The sequence below is a fragment of the Bacillus rossius genome, chromosome 2 (genome assembly GCF_032445375.1).
Source record: "Bacillus rossius redtenbacheri isolate Brsri chromosome 2, Brsri_v3, whole genome shotgun sequence".
Taxonomy (NCBI): domain Eukaryota; kingdom Metazoa; phylum Arthropoda; class Insecta; order Phasmatodea; family Bacillidae; genus Bacillus; species Bacillus rossius.
In genome coordinates, this window is record NC_086331.1 from 113,435,121 (window position 1) to 113,450,403 (window position 15,283).

The 15,283-nt window shown below is 35.4% G+C and overlaps 1 protein-coding gene across 1 annotated transcript in view; it reads right to left on the minus strand.

The window, feature by feature from the left end:
• The window catches only part of LOC134528958 (uncharacterized), a 267,148-nt gene that overhangs the window by 227,882 nt on the left and 23,983 nt on the right, over window positions 1–15,283 (minus strand). Inside the window, exons 4-7 of the mRNA XM_063362626.1 lie at window positions 13,193–13,252; window positions 8,531–8,692; window positions 4,228–4,420; window positions 1,738–1,887 (exon numbers count right to left, since the gene is read on the minus strand). Coding sequence (XP_063218696.1) covers window positions 1,738–1,887; window positions 4,228–4,420; window positions 8,531–8,689 — 502 coding nt within the window. The 5' untranslated portion in view covers window positions 8,690–8,692; window positions 13,193–13,252. The remainder of the gene's footprint in view (window positions 1–1,737; window positions 1,888–4,227; window positions 4,421–8,530; window positions 8,693–13,192; window positions 13,253–15,283) is intronic.

Genomic DNA, 15,283 nt, shown 5'->3' on the forward strand with positions numbered 1-15,283 from the left:
AACTCTGTTTTCTTATTTCTTAAAACTTGATAAGTACATTAAATCTTCTCACAGTTATAAATGAAACTAATTTATTATAAGATCGGATTTGAAACACTCTCTCAACCTCAGATTTTGTTTAAATGGTACCTAGCTGTTTTTTTTTTTTTTCAGTAGGCCTACGCATCCAAACTTTTGCATCAAAAAATTATTTATTTATTTAACCAAAATAGGGGAAGTTAAAATCCAACCTAAACCAACATACTGAAACTTGACACAGGTCAGCTCAATCAAGTTTATTCCCAAACAATCTTATCTAAAAAAAGCTTACCATAAACAAACAAAGCCTGACATAACTTTACAAATTATAATCTAACTTTTACAAATGATAATTTCTCAACTAATGTCACAGACTATAAAATTTGACATTCAGCCAGACTTAGCATTTGACAATTTTCCGCGACATCGTAAAGATTTCACTAAATTATTAACTAACCTTACCTTATTAAATCTTACCCAACAACCTTACATGGACATAACCCAATACACTAGTGTATCATAATCCTATCTCACCAAAAATTACTTAAACTCACCTTATCTAACCTGAAATATTTTTTAAACTTTTACATTTGACTGTTGGCCCTTGAATTAAAGTTTTTACCCTTGACCATCATCTTAACTCATTCATAGCCAAATGAACCTTATTAAAGTTAACCTAAATGTTGAACTATAACCTTTGATCCTAGGACTTTATCTAATTTACTTTTTAATTCCTATCAAATTTTACCTTACCAATCGTAATCGAACCCAACCAAAGCTATTCTTGCAGAACCTAATCTAGCTTAACCTAACCAAACTTCATCTAACACAACTATTCATGCTATTGTTCAGATACTGATTGTCTGCTTTTTTATGTATGCCTACTGTGTTTCCTTCGTTTCATCATCCTAATACACATGAAAATCAAGTTTTCGCTAATGTTTTTGTAAGTGTTGTTTTAGTTGTGTCTTCCAGAGGTGTTTGCCTGTTTGTTGTTAGTAATTGTTGTCATTGTTTCGTCCATTTTTTTTAAAGTTAAGATATATTCCGTGTTAGATATTTTTAAATTAGGTTTCGTGTAGAATGATAACTGTATTTTACTTTATTTAGAATAGCCTAACCAAGACTTTTTCTTTGTTTTTATATTTTTACGTAGTTTTTACAACTCTTGGTTTCTTGCGACGGAAAAATGCTACAAACAACATCTCTCAAAATTGTTTTCTAAAAATTGTATTTCTTGTTTTCACAAATCCCTAAATTTCGCCATAGTTTCCTTTGCGCGAGACTTTGCACAGCTGATATTAGAAACATTAAAATCTTCAGAGCCTCGTTCAAAAGTTTCAGAAATGTATTATAAAATGGGTTTAGTATATTTTCAAGTGTATTTAAAACATAATTCATTGACATTTTTAATTCTAAAAATTCAAAAATTATCTCTCGCCACAGATTTCCTATTTGCACATGATAGACCAGATATCTTACATTTATGCAAAACTATAGCTACGTTGATTTTTAAATGTTCAGGCTTTAATAATGTTACATAATGTTCCGTTTGTACTGCATTTGTGAGGACACAAATATAAATTAATCATTTTTGAAACATTCTGCTTCTTTGATATGTGCTTGAAATTTGTCTTGTCTGTATTTAAAGTGTCGAGAAGCAGGCCTCACGTGTGCTGCTGTGCTGAAACCATCCAGCAGCGCCGCTGCCGGGCTCACCTGGGTTGTTGCTGGACCTGGGGGCGGCGGGGGCGGCGCCGGGGGCGGCGGGGGCGGCGCTGGGGGCGGCACGACCTGACCCCCGCGGCTCCACCGCGGAGTCGCCCGCCAGGGGCGTCAGGCGCGAGTCTCCGTCCACACGGTAGGAGTCTGCACACAGCAACCTCCTCAGTTCATTTCCTTGTCAAACCGATCTCTCAAAATGTTCAACAGTTTTCTATTAAAGCTGTTTTTTTGCGGTAAGGAAACCAAAACAAGAAACAATTTTACTTAATGTCTGTTACACGATACTCAAACTGTCAGCACTGGGCTACAGTTGCATATCAAAACATCAGTAGTATTTAAAAGAGGCTCCGGCGCTAGGGTAGAGAGAGTGGAGTCGGTGTCAGCCATCTTAGATGACCTTAATCTTTGAACTTGACCTCGACCCTGGTCTCCAACTGCCATTTTGGGTTCCGCCATTTTAATTTATGATACCACAGCAGCCATTTTTCTAGAATATTCTACCATTTTGGATCCCAACATCATTGGTTCTAGAATCTACCGCCATTTGGGATTCTGCCATTTTTTTCTATAACTTAACGCCATTTTGATTAATGTCATGTTTGCCATATTTAAAATTTGTAATTATTATCCAAAATATCTGGAAAATTTTAAAATTTATGGAAAAAATTGTTCGAATACAATTTTAAAAAAATTTTATTTAGAAACTTTTATGTCATTGACCTTGAAGTCCTCAGTTTAATTCCCAACGAAGTCATTAGATCAAAAATTGTGACAGGTCCTTCCCCCATGGCAGACTGACCCCCACCACTAATGCCAAGGAATATAATATATTATATTATATAATATAATATTATATTACACACAGTTTTCGGGTGAGAGTGGGGAAACGAGTGGAAGCAAGAAAAAGCTGATGCACGGGCTGTGAGTGTACTGGCAGGACGCTGCAGACTGGCGGTTAAAAGATTTAGAAGCGGGGAGGGCTAGAGTACAAACGGCATCGACGTTTAAATGGCGCGAATGTGGCGTGTGTCTAGGGCCGGGCGAATGACAGGACGTGCGAAGCACAGCTCTGACAAAACTAGAAACTTAGCTACTGATGCCTAGCGAGGGTACACTAGTAAAAACAATGAAACATTCATGCCGAAAGGCTTGAAATAACAAAAGTGAAATACAGAGAAATTACAAATCCCGAAACAAGAATAGAAAATTTAAAAATTTAAAAATGTCATAAAATTTCCCTAAAAGTGGCACAGTAAATGGCATTTATGATTTAGCTTCATAGGCAGAATACATGTGCATCACTCTTAAACCATATAAATAGACAGTACCAAAACATTAAGCTTACAATTGAAAATTTTAATAAAGGAACAATGTCTTTTCTACATGCCATTTTCAGGAGGAGTGGAACATATTTAAAATATAGCGTGTACTGTATGTCTACAAACACACACGAGTAACTTAATGTTAACTCAAATTAAACACGTCATGTTTTAAAGGTATGATAATGTAAGAAAATAACTAATCTGTACATTAATAAGCAATGAAAAAACACGTTAATGAGTTAAGTCAACAAGAAGAATTACAGTATGTCGAGCAAAGTCTAATCACCAACAGTTATCCAGAAAAATTGTAAGAAACATACACCAAAAAGAAAAGCGAATATAGAGATTCTACGAACATGTTGCCTTCTTATCATACATCAAAGGAAGAACCACAAAAACCTTAAGCTGCTACAGAAACACCAATCACATAAAAACAACCCAAAAGCCTGTCAACAAACTGAAAGCATATTAAGGTACGTTCAAAGACAAACGTTTAGCCGAAAAAAATTTTAATTTTAATTATGCACCACTTACGCAAAATGACAACTCCTGAGCGTAAATCATTTTGTGTTATGCAATTTGCTAGGAGTGAATCTGTAATTGTAATTCAACGTGCGATTCGTTTAAATTTTAATTGTCGAAAACTCTGACCGTTGGATTGGTCTCGTAATGTTCAAGAAGACAGAGCTCTTTTTCGCTGGTATCCATGTTAATCTGACATAACGCCATGCGATTTCCTTTTTTCCTTTGGAGCTTTATAAAAGATCGTGTCTACGTTATACCGCTACCTAATTATTGGCCAGAGTTGAGACACAGAATTTGAGAGGCTATTGCATCCATTATCCGGACGAGTTAACCAAAGCGTGGGAAGAATTGGACTTTAGGTTGGATATGTGCCGTATATCTTAAGGTGCACATATTGAGCATTTGTAAGAAAAACTAGGTTAGTTAGCACTTCAATTTGATTGATGGTTTGTTGTAAATAGTCTAAATTATACTGTTATAATATACCATTGGAACTGGGTCATTCTTCTATGGACACTTTGCACTTATAGAGTTTCAGTGATCCCTTACGATTGAGGGATGCATGACGTTGGGATTTTATCCCCTGAATGCAGGTTTGCAATAAAAACACTTAAGCGTGCACTAGGTCGTAGCTCGCCTGGTTCGGAGTTTTCCGACTCGGGTGAGTTGTGGATGTCTTGGTTCGCGGGCGCTCTGGAGGACTTCCAGCTCTTGTCGCTTGAAGGCACGTTGTTGGTGGTAGACCGCTTGATGCTCGCCATCTCCAGTAGCAGCTCCTCGTGGCGGACATGCTGCAGTTCTGTCTTCTTCTCCAACTCGCGGATCTTTGACTGCGACAACACCACCTCAGCTCAGCACACGGCTAACTACACGGTGTGTACATCAACACACTGTGCTGAATCATCTTCAGAGGCGTGTTTCAAATAAAAATAAACAAGCAAGCCAGTTGCTCACAACGTTTCTAAACACGTTTTGCATACACTTTTTTTTTCACGTTCCAAATGCCTGACTGTGCCTCGTCACTTACACCGCTAAACTAAATCCTAATTCGTACCATTTGATCAAAAATATTTTTTTAAAAAATTAATTGTTAGTTTTCAAGACTGAAAATAAATACATGTTTGTTTGCAATTCAATTATTATTCAAAGTGTTTCTTTATTATTTAAAAATATTGTAAGTTTTGAAGCGTTTCAAAAATAAAAACATTTCAGACCGAATCACTTCAGGACTTAAACGCACCAAAATACCTAAAAATCAATAACGAGAAAAAAATTTATATATTTATTTGTACTCGAATCCAACATTACTAATTTGGCCACTAAAAATGTTACGTGTCACTACCTCAACTATATAAAAGTTTAGCTTAAATGAATATAATAAATTAAAATAAAGAATTAAAACCGTTATATTAATTACCATAAAAGAATATCATTTTAATAGTTGTGTGTTAAGTTCTTTAGAACTTATCAACCATTTTTCACGAGAGTTATATTTTGTTCGGAATGTTAAATGGTAACATAATTCCAAATATTTTAAAATATATTTACTGTTGGGGTCTGGATGAAATGTTTGTATGATACTTCAAAGGGTTTAAATTACGTATGAGCGCTTTTATCATATTTAATTATTGTTAAGAAAAAATACAATAATGTTTTAGTAACAAGTTTCGTTGAACCTTATTTTGAAACGTGGTAAAACAATTTTTTTTACAAATGTGAAAATAATTCTAGTGCTTACCAATCGTCTAATCTTTTATATAAATATTGACAATAACGTAATATACGACGTATACTCAAGTTGGTCTACTTGTTTTCACCCATATTTATATTTGATCGTAAAATAAATAAAAATTGCTACTAAGTTATACATAAATTGGTTAAGAGAAAGAATTTTAAAAAATTTCATTCAAATAAAAGTGAATGGTTGAAAACTAATTTCTCTAGGGACCACTAAGATGACGAAGCAAGGAAATTTCTGCGCACAGTCAGTTTCACTTTCCATTCTATCCATTACGGTCGTGAAAATACCGAAAAAAAATATTTACGCTTCCAACCCAAAGCCCCGTGTATACTTTCTTTAACATTTCTCAAAACTGTAACTAAGACCAAGACACAATCAATACAGGATGGAGCAAAAGGTGTGTATTGGGTTTGAAGGGATATTAAAAAAAAAGTAACAACTTACCGAATTTTGGTTTATTTTATTGGAATCAGTATACATCCCCATTTTTAACCAATTCTGAAGATCACATCAGGGAGATGGTAGCCATAAGCAGCACTGCGATTTCCGAACTCTTTGACTGCTTTTCGGCACATTTCTAGGAGTGTAGCGGTGATTTCCTACCGAATTCGCATCTTCGGTTCTTCCGAGGTGTGAGGACGATGTTTGAAAACATTTTCTTTGAGGTAGCCCCGCAGGAAGAAGTCACAAACGCTCACTCAAGTGAGCGCGCGGGTCTCCCCACATCTCCCCTCGGAGAGACCAGGCGCGCAGGGAACACCTGTCTGAGTTTCGCCACTGAAGCTAGAGCCGTGTGGACTTTAGAGCGCCGTCCTGTTGGAACCAGAAACTCATACAGGTGTTCCCTGCGCGCCTCGTGTCTCTGAGGTGACTTGGAGGCCCGCGCAGTCATAGTAGTGAGCGTTTGTGACTTCTTCCTGCGGGGTCACCTCAAGGAAAAGGTTTTCAAACATCGTCCTCACACCTTGGAAGAACTGAAGATGCGAATTCGGTAGGAAATCACCGCTACACTCCTCGCAATGTTTCCAAAAGCAGTCAAAGTGTTCCGAAATAGCCTTCATCAATTCATTGCTGCTGATGGCTACCATCTTTCTGATGTGATCTTCCAAACTTGATAAAAAAAAATGGGGATGTATACTGATTCCAATTAAATAATTCTTATTTTTGTAAGTTGCTCCGTTTTTTTTAATAGCCTCTTAAACCCGATACAAACCTTTTGCCACATTCTGCATAAGCATCTAATACTTTTCAGTATTTTACACAACAGTTAGATTTCACGTACAGTCATTTTTTTACAATCGTAATTGCGATAAACATTTAAACAAACGCGGTAATAGTATTTATCGCAGTTCACTATACATTGAAGTCTTCCTTAATACTAAATATGTAGTTATAATTTGAGAACTTTACTTAAATGCGTGTGCTGACTAAATCGGGCTGATTATTTTATGAGTTTCATGTTCGCACCTTTGAGATAGAATGCACTTTTAGAAGTAGTAAAAATTTTTATATTAAATTTTAAAATCCCTGCCTATAACGGATTTTTTCTGTAAATTTTAAATTTTTTCCTTTGATCCAACACTACCAAAAACCGCAGCATTAATTTCTTGCCAGCTAAAAATATGAAAATAAACAAAGGAATGAGATTAAGACCAGGTCCATTGTAGTCTTGTTACTGTACTTGTTTTGTGTGGTGAAGTGCCTATCGCTATAATTAGCCATGTGTAAATTTCTGTGCCCATTGTATTCCAGCCTGAGCTTTATTACCCCTACATTTTCTCTTTCCCAAACCAACTTCTCTATATACCACGTTCTAAAATTTTTCTATTTAGTGCTAACCAAAAATCCTTCATATATCTTCGAAGATCTAAACTTTATTTTGAATCTTAAGTTGAACCAATTTTTGTTGCATATTTAGTACCTAACTAACTAGCCCTTTTAATATTTTTTTTAGACACTTATGGCACGATCCAATTTGCATCAAATTACATTATTTTTTCCCTTGAATTACTGAAACTTCATAACCTCGGCCATCTTGTATTTCAAGGAAATGAGTTTCATGTAATTTATGTTATAAAATTTCCAGTCAATTATTATGTCATTGGTGCCTTTGAGGCAGTTAAATGTATCTTAAAAACTAACTTTAAACTTTCTTAAATTTTTGAAAACATTTTTAAACAAATAGACCAATATTGTAAAGAAAAATTATATATTATTTTGTACCTAATTTTTATTTCCAAGGGCCATGAAGAAATTTTCAAGTAGTTTTTAATTCGGAAGATTAGATTAAAAAATTTAAATACCAGCATTAAAGCAAATAAATGTTAATAAAAATTAACATGTTTACCGAGATAGTTTGCTCCAAAAATCATTCTATATTTTTAACCAAATCAATCTCTCTAATGGTTTATGACATCACTAAGACGTCGTAAAAGCAACAGTTGTTATGTGATTTCTTTAAGAATTGTAATTTTTTAAATAAATTTTCTAAATTTACAGTTTTATGCTTCAATTGTGTATGGCTTTAGTAATTTTGAAATAGGTGTATGTCCCAAACACGAAATTATTAACAACGAGAAATCCTCGTAAATTACCAAATAAAAAAACTTCTGGAGGAAATTAATTTTTTTACAAACACACATTTTCATTGAAACAGATTCAGTGCTCGAGTAGTGTGAAAAAAATATTTATATATAGTAATTGAAACTTAAATGTTCTATAAGTAAAATCTTTTAACTACATATACAGGATTTATTTATAAATCCAACCGATATTTGACTTGAAGTAGCTTGGCTTCTGGGATGTGGCCGCGTCCTTGGCAAATAATTAACCTACGTTTCGGTCGACATTGCAGTCGCCATCATCAGGGAGCAGTTACCTACTGATGATGGCGACTGCAATGTCGACCGAAACGTCGGTGAATTATTCGCCAAGGACTTGGCTACAACCCAGAAGCCAAGCCACTTCAGACAATGGCCGTGAAAGCCTGCGAACATTATTAAATATTTTACTTTGTGAAAAGCTCTTTAACTATGTTATTTAAAAGTATATGTAATTTAAAAATTTTATTTTATAAATGAAGAACGTATTTTTCTTCTTGTAAGTATCCATACGTTTACGTTTCAGTAAAATTAATATAACTGAGAGTCCATCGTAAAATGAACCGTTTATAAAATTGTATGCTCTAGAAACTACTTGCCTGCAATGCTTCAATGGTCTCATTTGACTTGACTTTCTCAGGAGTGCTGACGTTGTACTTGGATATTCGTTGAAGTTCGTTTTGCTTCTCTCGTAGTTGAGACAGCGCTTCTGCATGTTGGTTCTCGAGTTCCTTTCTCTTGTCCGCAGCCTCGCGCATTTGCTGCACAAACAAAACACATGCGTAAAGAAAGTATGAAAAATTCTGCCGTTACGACTGTAAAAACTTCTACTGAATATCACTGCTAAATAGTATAAAGTTTTAATATGAAAATATTTATTTTATACGTCCATTGTATAACATTATGTTTTTGTTTCCTTTATTCTGAAATTATGTTGTTCGTTATCAACGATCCGGGTGTAACTTATTGTTACTGGCACACATGCAGGTCACCGTCAGAAAATTTTCAAAGATAAAACTTTCGGAAGTGCTGTTGTAAAGCATGAAAATAAGTTATAAAATACACGCTAGTTAGGAAGGGTGCCTATCTGCGCATCCAAGAGGCTGTGCGCAGATCCACTGTGGGCAGCAAGAAAAATTTCTGTTTAGCATAAAACGTCTGTAGATTGGATTAAATGATGATCATATTATTTGAAATAACTATTAACCAATTTTTAACTAAAAAAAGTTTTTAAATTTTTTATCGGTTTGTTTGTTCCTCTCTGTGTTTGTTTGATTGTTTGTCTTCTTGTTCCGGAATCAATCGAAACTACTTGACGGATTTTGATGAAACTTTTTTTCTTAGTAAAGTATTCTTCTAACTTAAAAGCTAGACTATATATAATGATTATTGGTTAAAAATAATTAACAAACAAAAACTACCAACAGCAATTTTGCCATTTTGCAAATTTCAAACCTTAAACTAATAATGTAAAACGTAAAATATATGGTAATAACAATAAAAATAACAAACCACACATTTTCTACCACTTTTCGAGATTCCACCTCCAAGGGGTGTAAAATGGGTAAATTTGGTTTTTAAAAAAATAAATTCCGGAATTTACTAGTTCTAAAGGTAAGAAACTTAGAATGAATGAACAACATGTATATAGAGTTACAAATTATATATTTTTTTTAATTTGTTTGGAATTCTAACTTTAAGGTCGTGAAAAGTGGTAGGTTTGTTTTATCGTAAAAAATCAAATATCCAAATCAAAAAAAGGCTGAAGGTAAGAAACTAAGCACACAAACATGAGTTACCTTGTATGTTTTATATTTTCTCTATACTCGACTGTAAATGGGTAAGAAAGGGTTTATTTTAGTAAAAAAAATTTATCTCCAAGCGAATTAAGAAAAAGTCAAACTGAGCAATATTAACGTATATTATATGATTTCAAAGCATGTTTTAACTTTTGTCATATTGATATACATATTCGACTGCAAAAGGCGTAAAAATGCAGTCAGGTAGTCTGTGTTTTATTAAAATATCATAAACTGAAGCTAATCAAGCAAAATGTAAGTTATTTGTCATGACTTATCAGCATGCAAAAGCTATTAACTCTTTCTTACTTCTTGCTGAAATTCTGCTTCTAAAGGGGTGGAAAGTTTGTAAATACATTTTTAACATAAAAGTTAATAAAATGAACGTGGCCAATCAAACTTAAGACATTGGCAATGAATAAAAAACTCTTAAAACTTATATTATTAAATGTTTACCGAAACATCACTTGTTAAGTTGTAAAAAGGGTAGTAGTATAAATAGTTCCTCCTGAGGCTGGTTCAGGTGCGTGGTGTTGGTGTGGGTGACCGCCATCATGGATTGTGACGTCACGGCCGTTATCTTGGGCATCCGTGACCTTGACCCTGGCCGTATTAATGTATTACTTTGATCCTGGCCGCCATCATAGATCAATGTGATATTAAGCCAAAATTGTGGATGCTGCCATTGTGGATTCTAGAAAATTCCGCTATATTGGATTCCACTACTATGTTTTCTAGAATTTTCCGCCCTTTTGGATTCTATAACTTTCAGCAATCTTAGATTTTATTGATACTATAAAATTCCATCATCTTGGATTGTAGAATTTTCCTTAATTTGGATTCAAGAATATTCCAACATTTTGAATTTAGTAATTACTATTCAAAATTCAAAATACGGGGTAATTTTAAATTAAAAAAATCATTTAATAAAAGTTTAGTAAAAATATTTACGTCATGGACATTGACAAAGCCCTTTGAAGTTGGAGCTCAACTACGGGTTTATTGCAAATATGAGATGGAACACAAAGCATCTGGCTAATTTTTGATCCCACAAAGTTCTACACTACTTTATACATCTGCTACTAAACTTATCACTGATGTACACTATTTTCATTTAAATGATCAGGGTGACACCTTTATTTTCCGTACATATTTGTGACGTGAAGGAATAATTAAGTATCTGAATTTGAATTATTAAAATTCATGTTTAAAAGGACGAAATATTTTACTCTGTTTTATTCCTATAAACCCTACTGTTTCTGAGAAATCCTAGTACAAAATTTAGAGCGAAAAAAACTGCAGCGCCTGGCATCTATGCAACACGCACAACATGAAGTATTTAGGAGCTGCTTCTTAGCAGGGGCGCTGATTTTTAAGTGAGGTTTTCACCAATGAAGGTGCTAAGAAGAAAACGTTTTATTTACAATAAATCTAAAATAATTTTAGTTTGTACCTCATGACCAAAAACTTGAATGCTGAACTAACCATGCGTGTTACCAATTCATCACAAGAATAATAAAAAAAGGTTGTTGCTTAATTTGTTAGGAAATTCATTTTTCCTAAAACGAAACTTTGGTAATTGTATTTCAGAATATTGTTCCATACCAAAGTTCACAAAATGTAGGACCTAAAGTCTTTACGCTCGTACAGTTTGCTCAATGAGCACCGCTGAGTACAGAGTGCCACTTTTGCCACCGGAGCAAGAACGCGTAGCAGAGCAGCAACAAGCACTAAGTAACTGTGTTTATGTTGGTGTGGTGTAGGTGCCTGTTACTAAGGACGTTACGAAACCTTTCCCATGGCGAGAACTTGTAGATGTGCACTCGTTTATAGAGCAACGGAGGGAAACGGACGAGCTCAACGGTTGTACAGAGAGCGAAAACCTAGGAGACGGCTATCTCAGCACACCACGTTTGTTTGTGTGGACCGACGGTTGAAGGAGACCGAAATTTTTCAGGCTACACGACGGAACGCTGGCTGTAAATGAACTGTGCGAACACCAAGGAAGTGTTGCCACGAGTGGAGAACACACCAGCGCCAGTGCACGCGCGGTCGCACGAAGAAAACACTTTCCAGAGAACTTCAAGTGCAAGATTTCAGGGAATATTTGATTAATTCATTCCGTTTTCCAAGAGTGCAGGCCATTGGACCTGTAGATTATTCCCACCGGATGGAGTTCACGGAATGGCTACTTGGACTTACTAACAGTGCATCGAGTGTTCGGTAAATACATTCTCTTTAACGATGAAGCTTCCTTAGCCGTGCTCTATAGCGAGTTTTGTGAAACACGTTTATTGCTATGCAGAAAGGTTATTTAGACGTTACTGCTGATGACAACTTGACTTTCGTCACTCATAAAGACCATAAGCACGTGTCTCAAACGCTATCTAATACGTATGTGTGTCTATTCAAGTACACTCAGTGACTGCATGTCATAACACAACATTTCAAAAGGCGCTTTTAAATAGGTATGTCATTTTCTTGTAAACAGCAGGAATTAGAAACAATTAACAGTTTTTTTTTTTGTAAATTGTGGTTGACAAATTAGTGTACCACAACTATCAAATTTATTGGGAAGAAAATTTACTAACAAATCAAAGTGGAAACTTATTTTTCTTTTGTAGTGATCTATGTAAGATTTTTCCTGTATTCCGTACACTTATTTTCGTCTGCAGTTATTTTAGTTTCAACCTTAATAAATTTTCTTTTCAGTACCATCAATGGCGCATACCTCACTTAACAATCAGTGACCCTGACAACAAGCAGCTCCTTTATACTAATTGTTTTGCGTGTTGCATAGATGCCAGGCGTTGCAGTTTTTCGTTATAAATTTTATACTAATATTTCTCTTAAAAAAACCTTTTCCTCAATTTTGTCATGAATATTCATAATCAACCTTCAGAAACCTCATTTTTCGTTCGCGTCACAAATACGTACGGGAAATAAGAGTGTAACGCGTATTATTTAAATTTGAACACTGTTTCGGCAGTGACAAGTTTTGCAGTTATCGTAGAATTTTGTGTGATTAAAAATTAGCCTGTTGCTTCGTGTTCCACTTGTGTACTTTCTTTTGTATTTGCAATAAACCAGTTCTTCAATTTTTAAGTCCAATGCCAGCCTTTGGAAGCACATTAGACCATAAGTCGTATACACGTTTTCAAATAATTATTATATATTTGAGATTTTTTATTATGATCATATAAGCGATAAATATTTATCTGCTTTTGTGTTAAGGTCATGTCCGAGGAAAATATGGTGTGCCCGACGATTCAGCAAGTCTTGTTGCAGCCATCTTTAATGGCAATTATAAGCAAGACATGCCGAAACAGTGACGACACCATCATTTCCCCAGACATGGCCTCAGTAGAGAAGCCAAGAAGTAGTCATTGTGACTGTGCCCGAAAGTGTACGATACTAATGTAAGAATTTCAAATTAAAATAGATTCACTTTCAAATACCAACCTTGAGGATGAACTCCAAAGTGTCCGCAGGCTGCGTCAAATCCAAATTCGCGCCATTCACCTGTAAATATTGTTGCTAATGAAACATAAGAGTGTGAAGTCAGTATCATAAAAATCAAAATGACCACATCATCACTTTCTTGCACGCCAACACTTTCGTCCAGAAAATGTTTAAAAACACTAACAAACACACTTGTGCAAATCTGTTTAGTTACATAAAATTACAATAGTCGAAAAACAAAATCATCAAGATAGAAGACAACCAAAACACATGCATTAAAATACTAAAAACACAACAGTATAAAAATAATCACAAATAAAATTACAAACACCATTACACTAACGGATAAGGTCAAATCAAACAAAATGATACCTAAATTGTATGTTTTTATGAGTTAAATTTAAATTTATATGACCATGCTTTGTTTGAAGGATGAAAAATAGAAAGTTTAAAATATAAGTACTCTCAAATATAATCAAAAACAAAGTCAGATAAATGTCAATGTGATGAAGATATCTGCAATGATGCTGCACACAATTAAAGCATATTGTTATGCGTAAGGAAATATAGGTACGAAGGGATAGCCTAATTAATTGAATGTAGTTTTCTTTATTAGCTAATTTTTCACTAGTAATTTAATTATAACAATCAAAATGTCTGCCAACAAATTAATTTTACTTTCATAAGTCCACTCTTTTCATTGGAGCTCAGCTCGACAGTGGCTTTCTCTACTGTTGGTCTCTTACCACACACATCGGTCGCACTCGCTCATTCACCGCGCTGCGTCACTGGCCCCCGATGCTATGATCCTCGACGATCCAATCCTCACACACGAGGCCCGTCGCTTGTCTCCCACTTTAACTCGCCAGTGGTTCACTCACACTCTTCACTTCACAACTCTCCCAGGTCAAGCGACCTCTCAGCCCCGCTCTGAAAATGCCCTGTAGCCCTTTGAAGTATCGCGTCATCAGAATCCCCAATTTAATACTCGAAGCTCTGGGAAAAATGGTGTTGCACTTGCACACTACACGCAGACAAGGCATTGGAAACTTTCCGAACCTTTGAGGTAGGTAGAGAGACACCGCGCTAATCGGATTACCGCGGAGTTAAGAGCGCTACATCCACAGACAGCCGCCCTGGCTGGCTGGTCAGCCTCACTGCCAGTATCCTCGTAGTACTGCCCCTGTTCGTCCCGAACAGGTAACAAATCTCTTCCGGCATGTTACCTCAATCTGTCCAAATGTACCACTTTCATTCGTCCTCTCTTTCATCTCTAAAAGCATTAGACTGCTTCATCTAGTCTTTTGAACACTTCATATGACCCTCCCCACGCTGTTTGAAGCTTAGAGCACCTGCTTTTTCTTCTTTGCGAGCTTTATAGCCAAACCAAATCGCCTTCCTGAAATCCGGTAGAATTAGCCTTAGGGTCGTACCTTATCATGAACCGGTTCGTCGCAAATCGAAGGTCTCGTCTTGAATAAGTGACATACACTCCTCCAGATGATTGGCATAGTCAGTGGTGTTGGCTGACTCTTGGCGAGGACGACCGAACTTTATGTCAGGGGAGTTGATGGAAAATGGGCATACGGGTGCAATGTTATTCTTATGGGACTACGATTTTGTAGTGGATTGCTGTGGTGGCCTGCCAATCGTGAATATTCGACTATGTTCGGGAATACCGCCGCTCTTTGTCTATGATCAGGAGGTTGATGGCCATTTTAGGTGACGCCACATCTGCCATCTTGGAATCTGCTATTTTTAAAATCCATAGTCATTAAGCTAGAAATTCGGAAAAAATTTAAAAATTAATAAAAAAATTACTTATTATAATAATTATTTAATAAATTGATTTCCATCGTTGGTTCGATACTTGCTCGATGAAAAAAAATTTTATTGTAGGCAAAAATTACTTATTTAATAAAATCTGGTGAAAAGTGCTAAAAGAGGCATAAATTCCTCATTTACCAGCCTCCAATTGATACGATCGATTGCTTTCCTTGATTCGATCCTTGCACGATAAAAAAAAAAAGTAATCTTAGATAAATAAATCACATATTTAATAAAAACATGGTGAAAAATCATAAAAGCTTT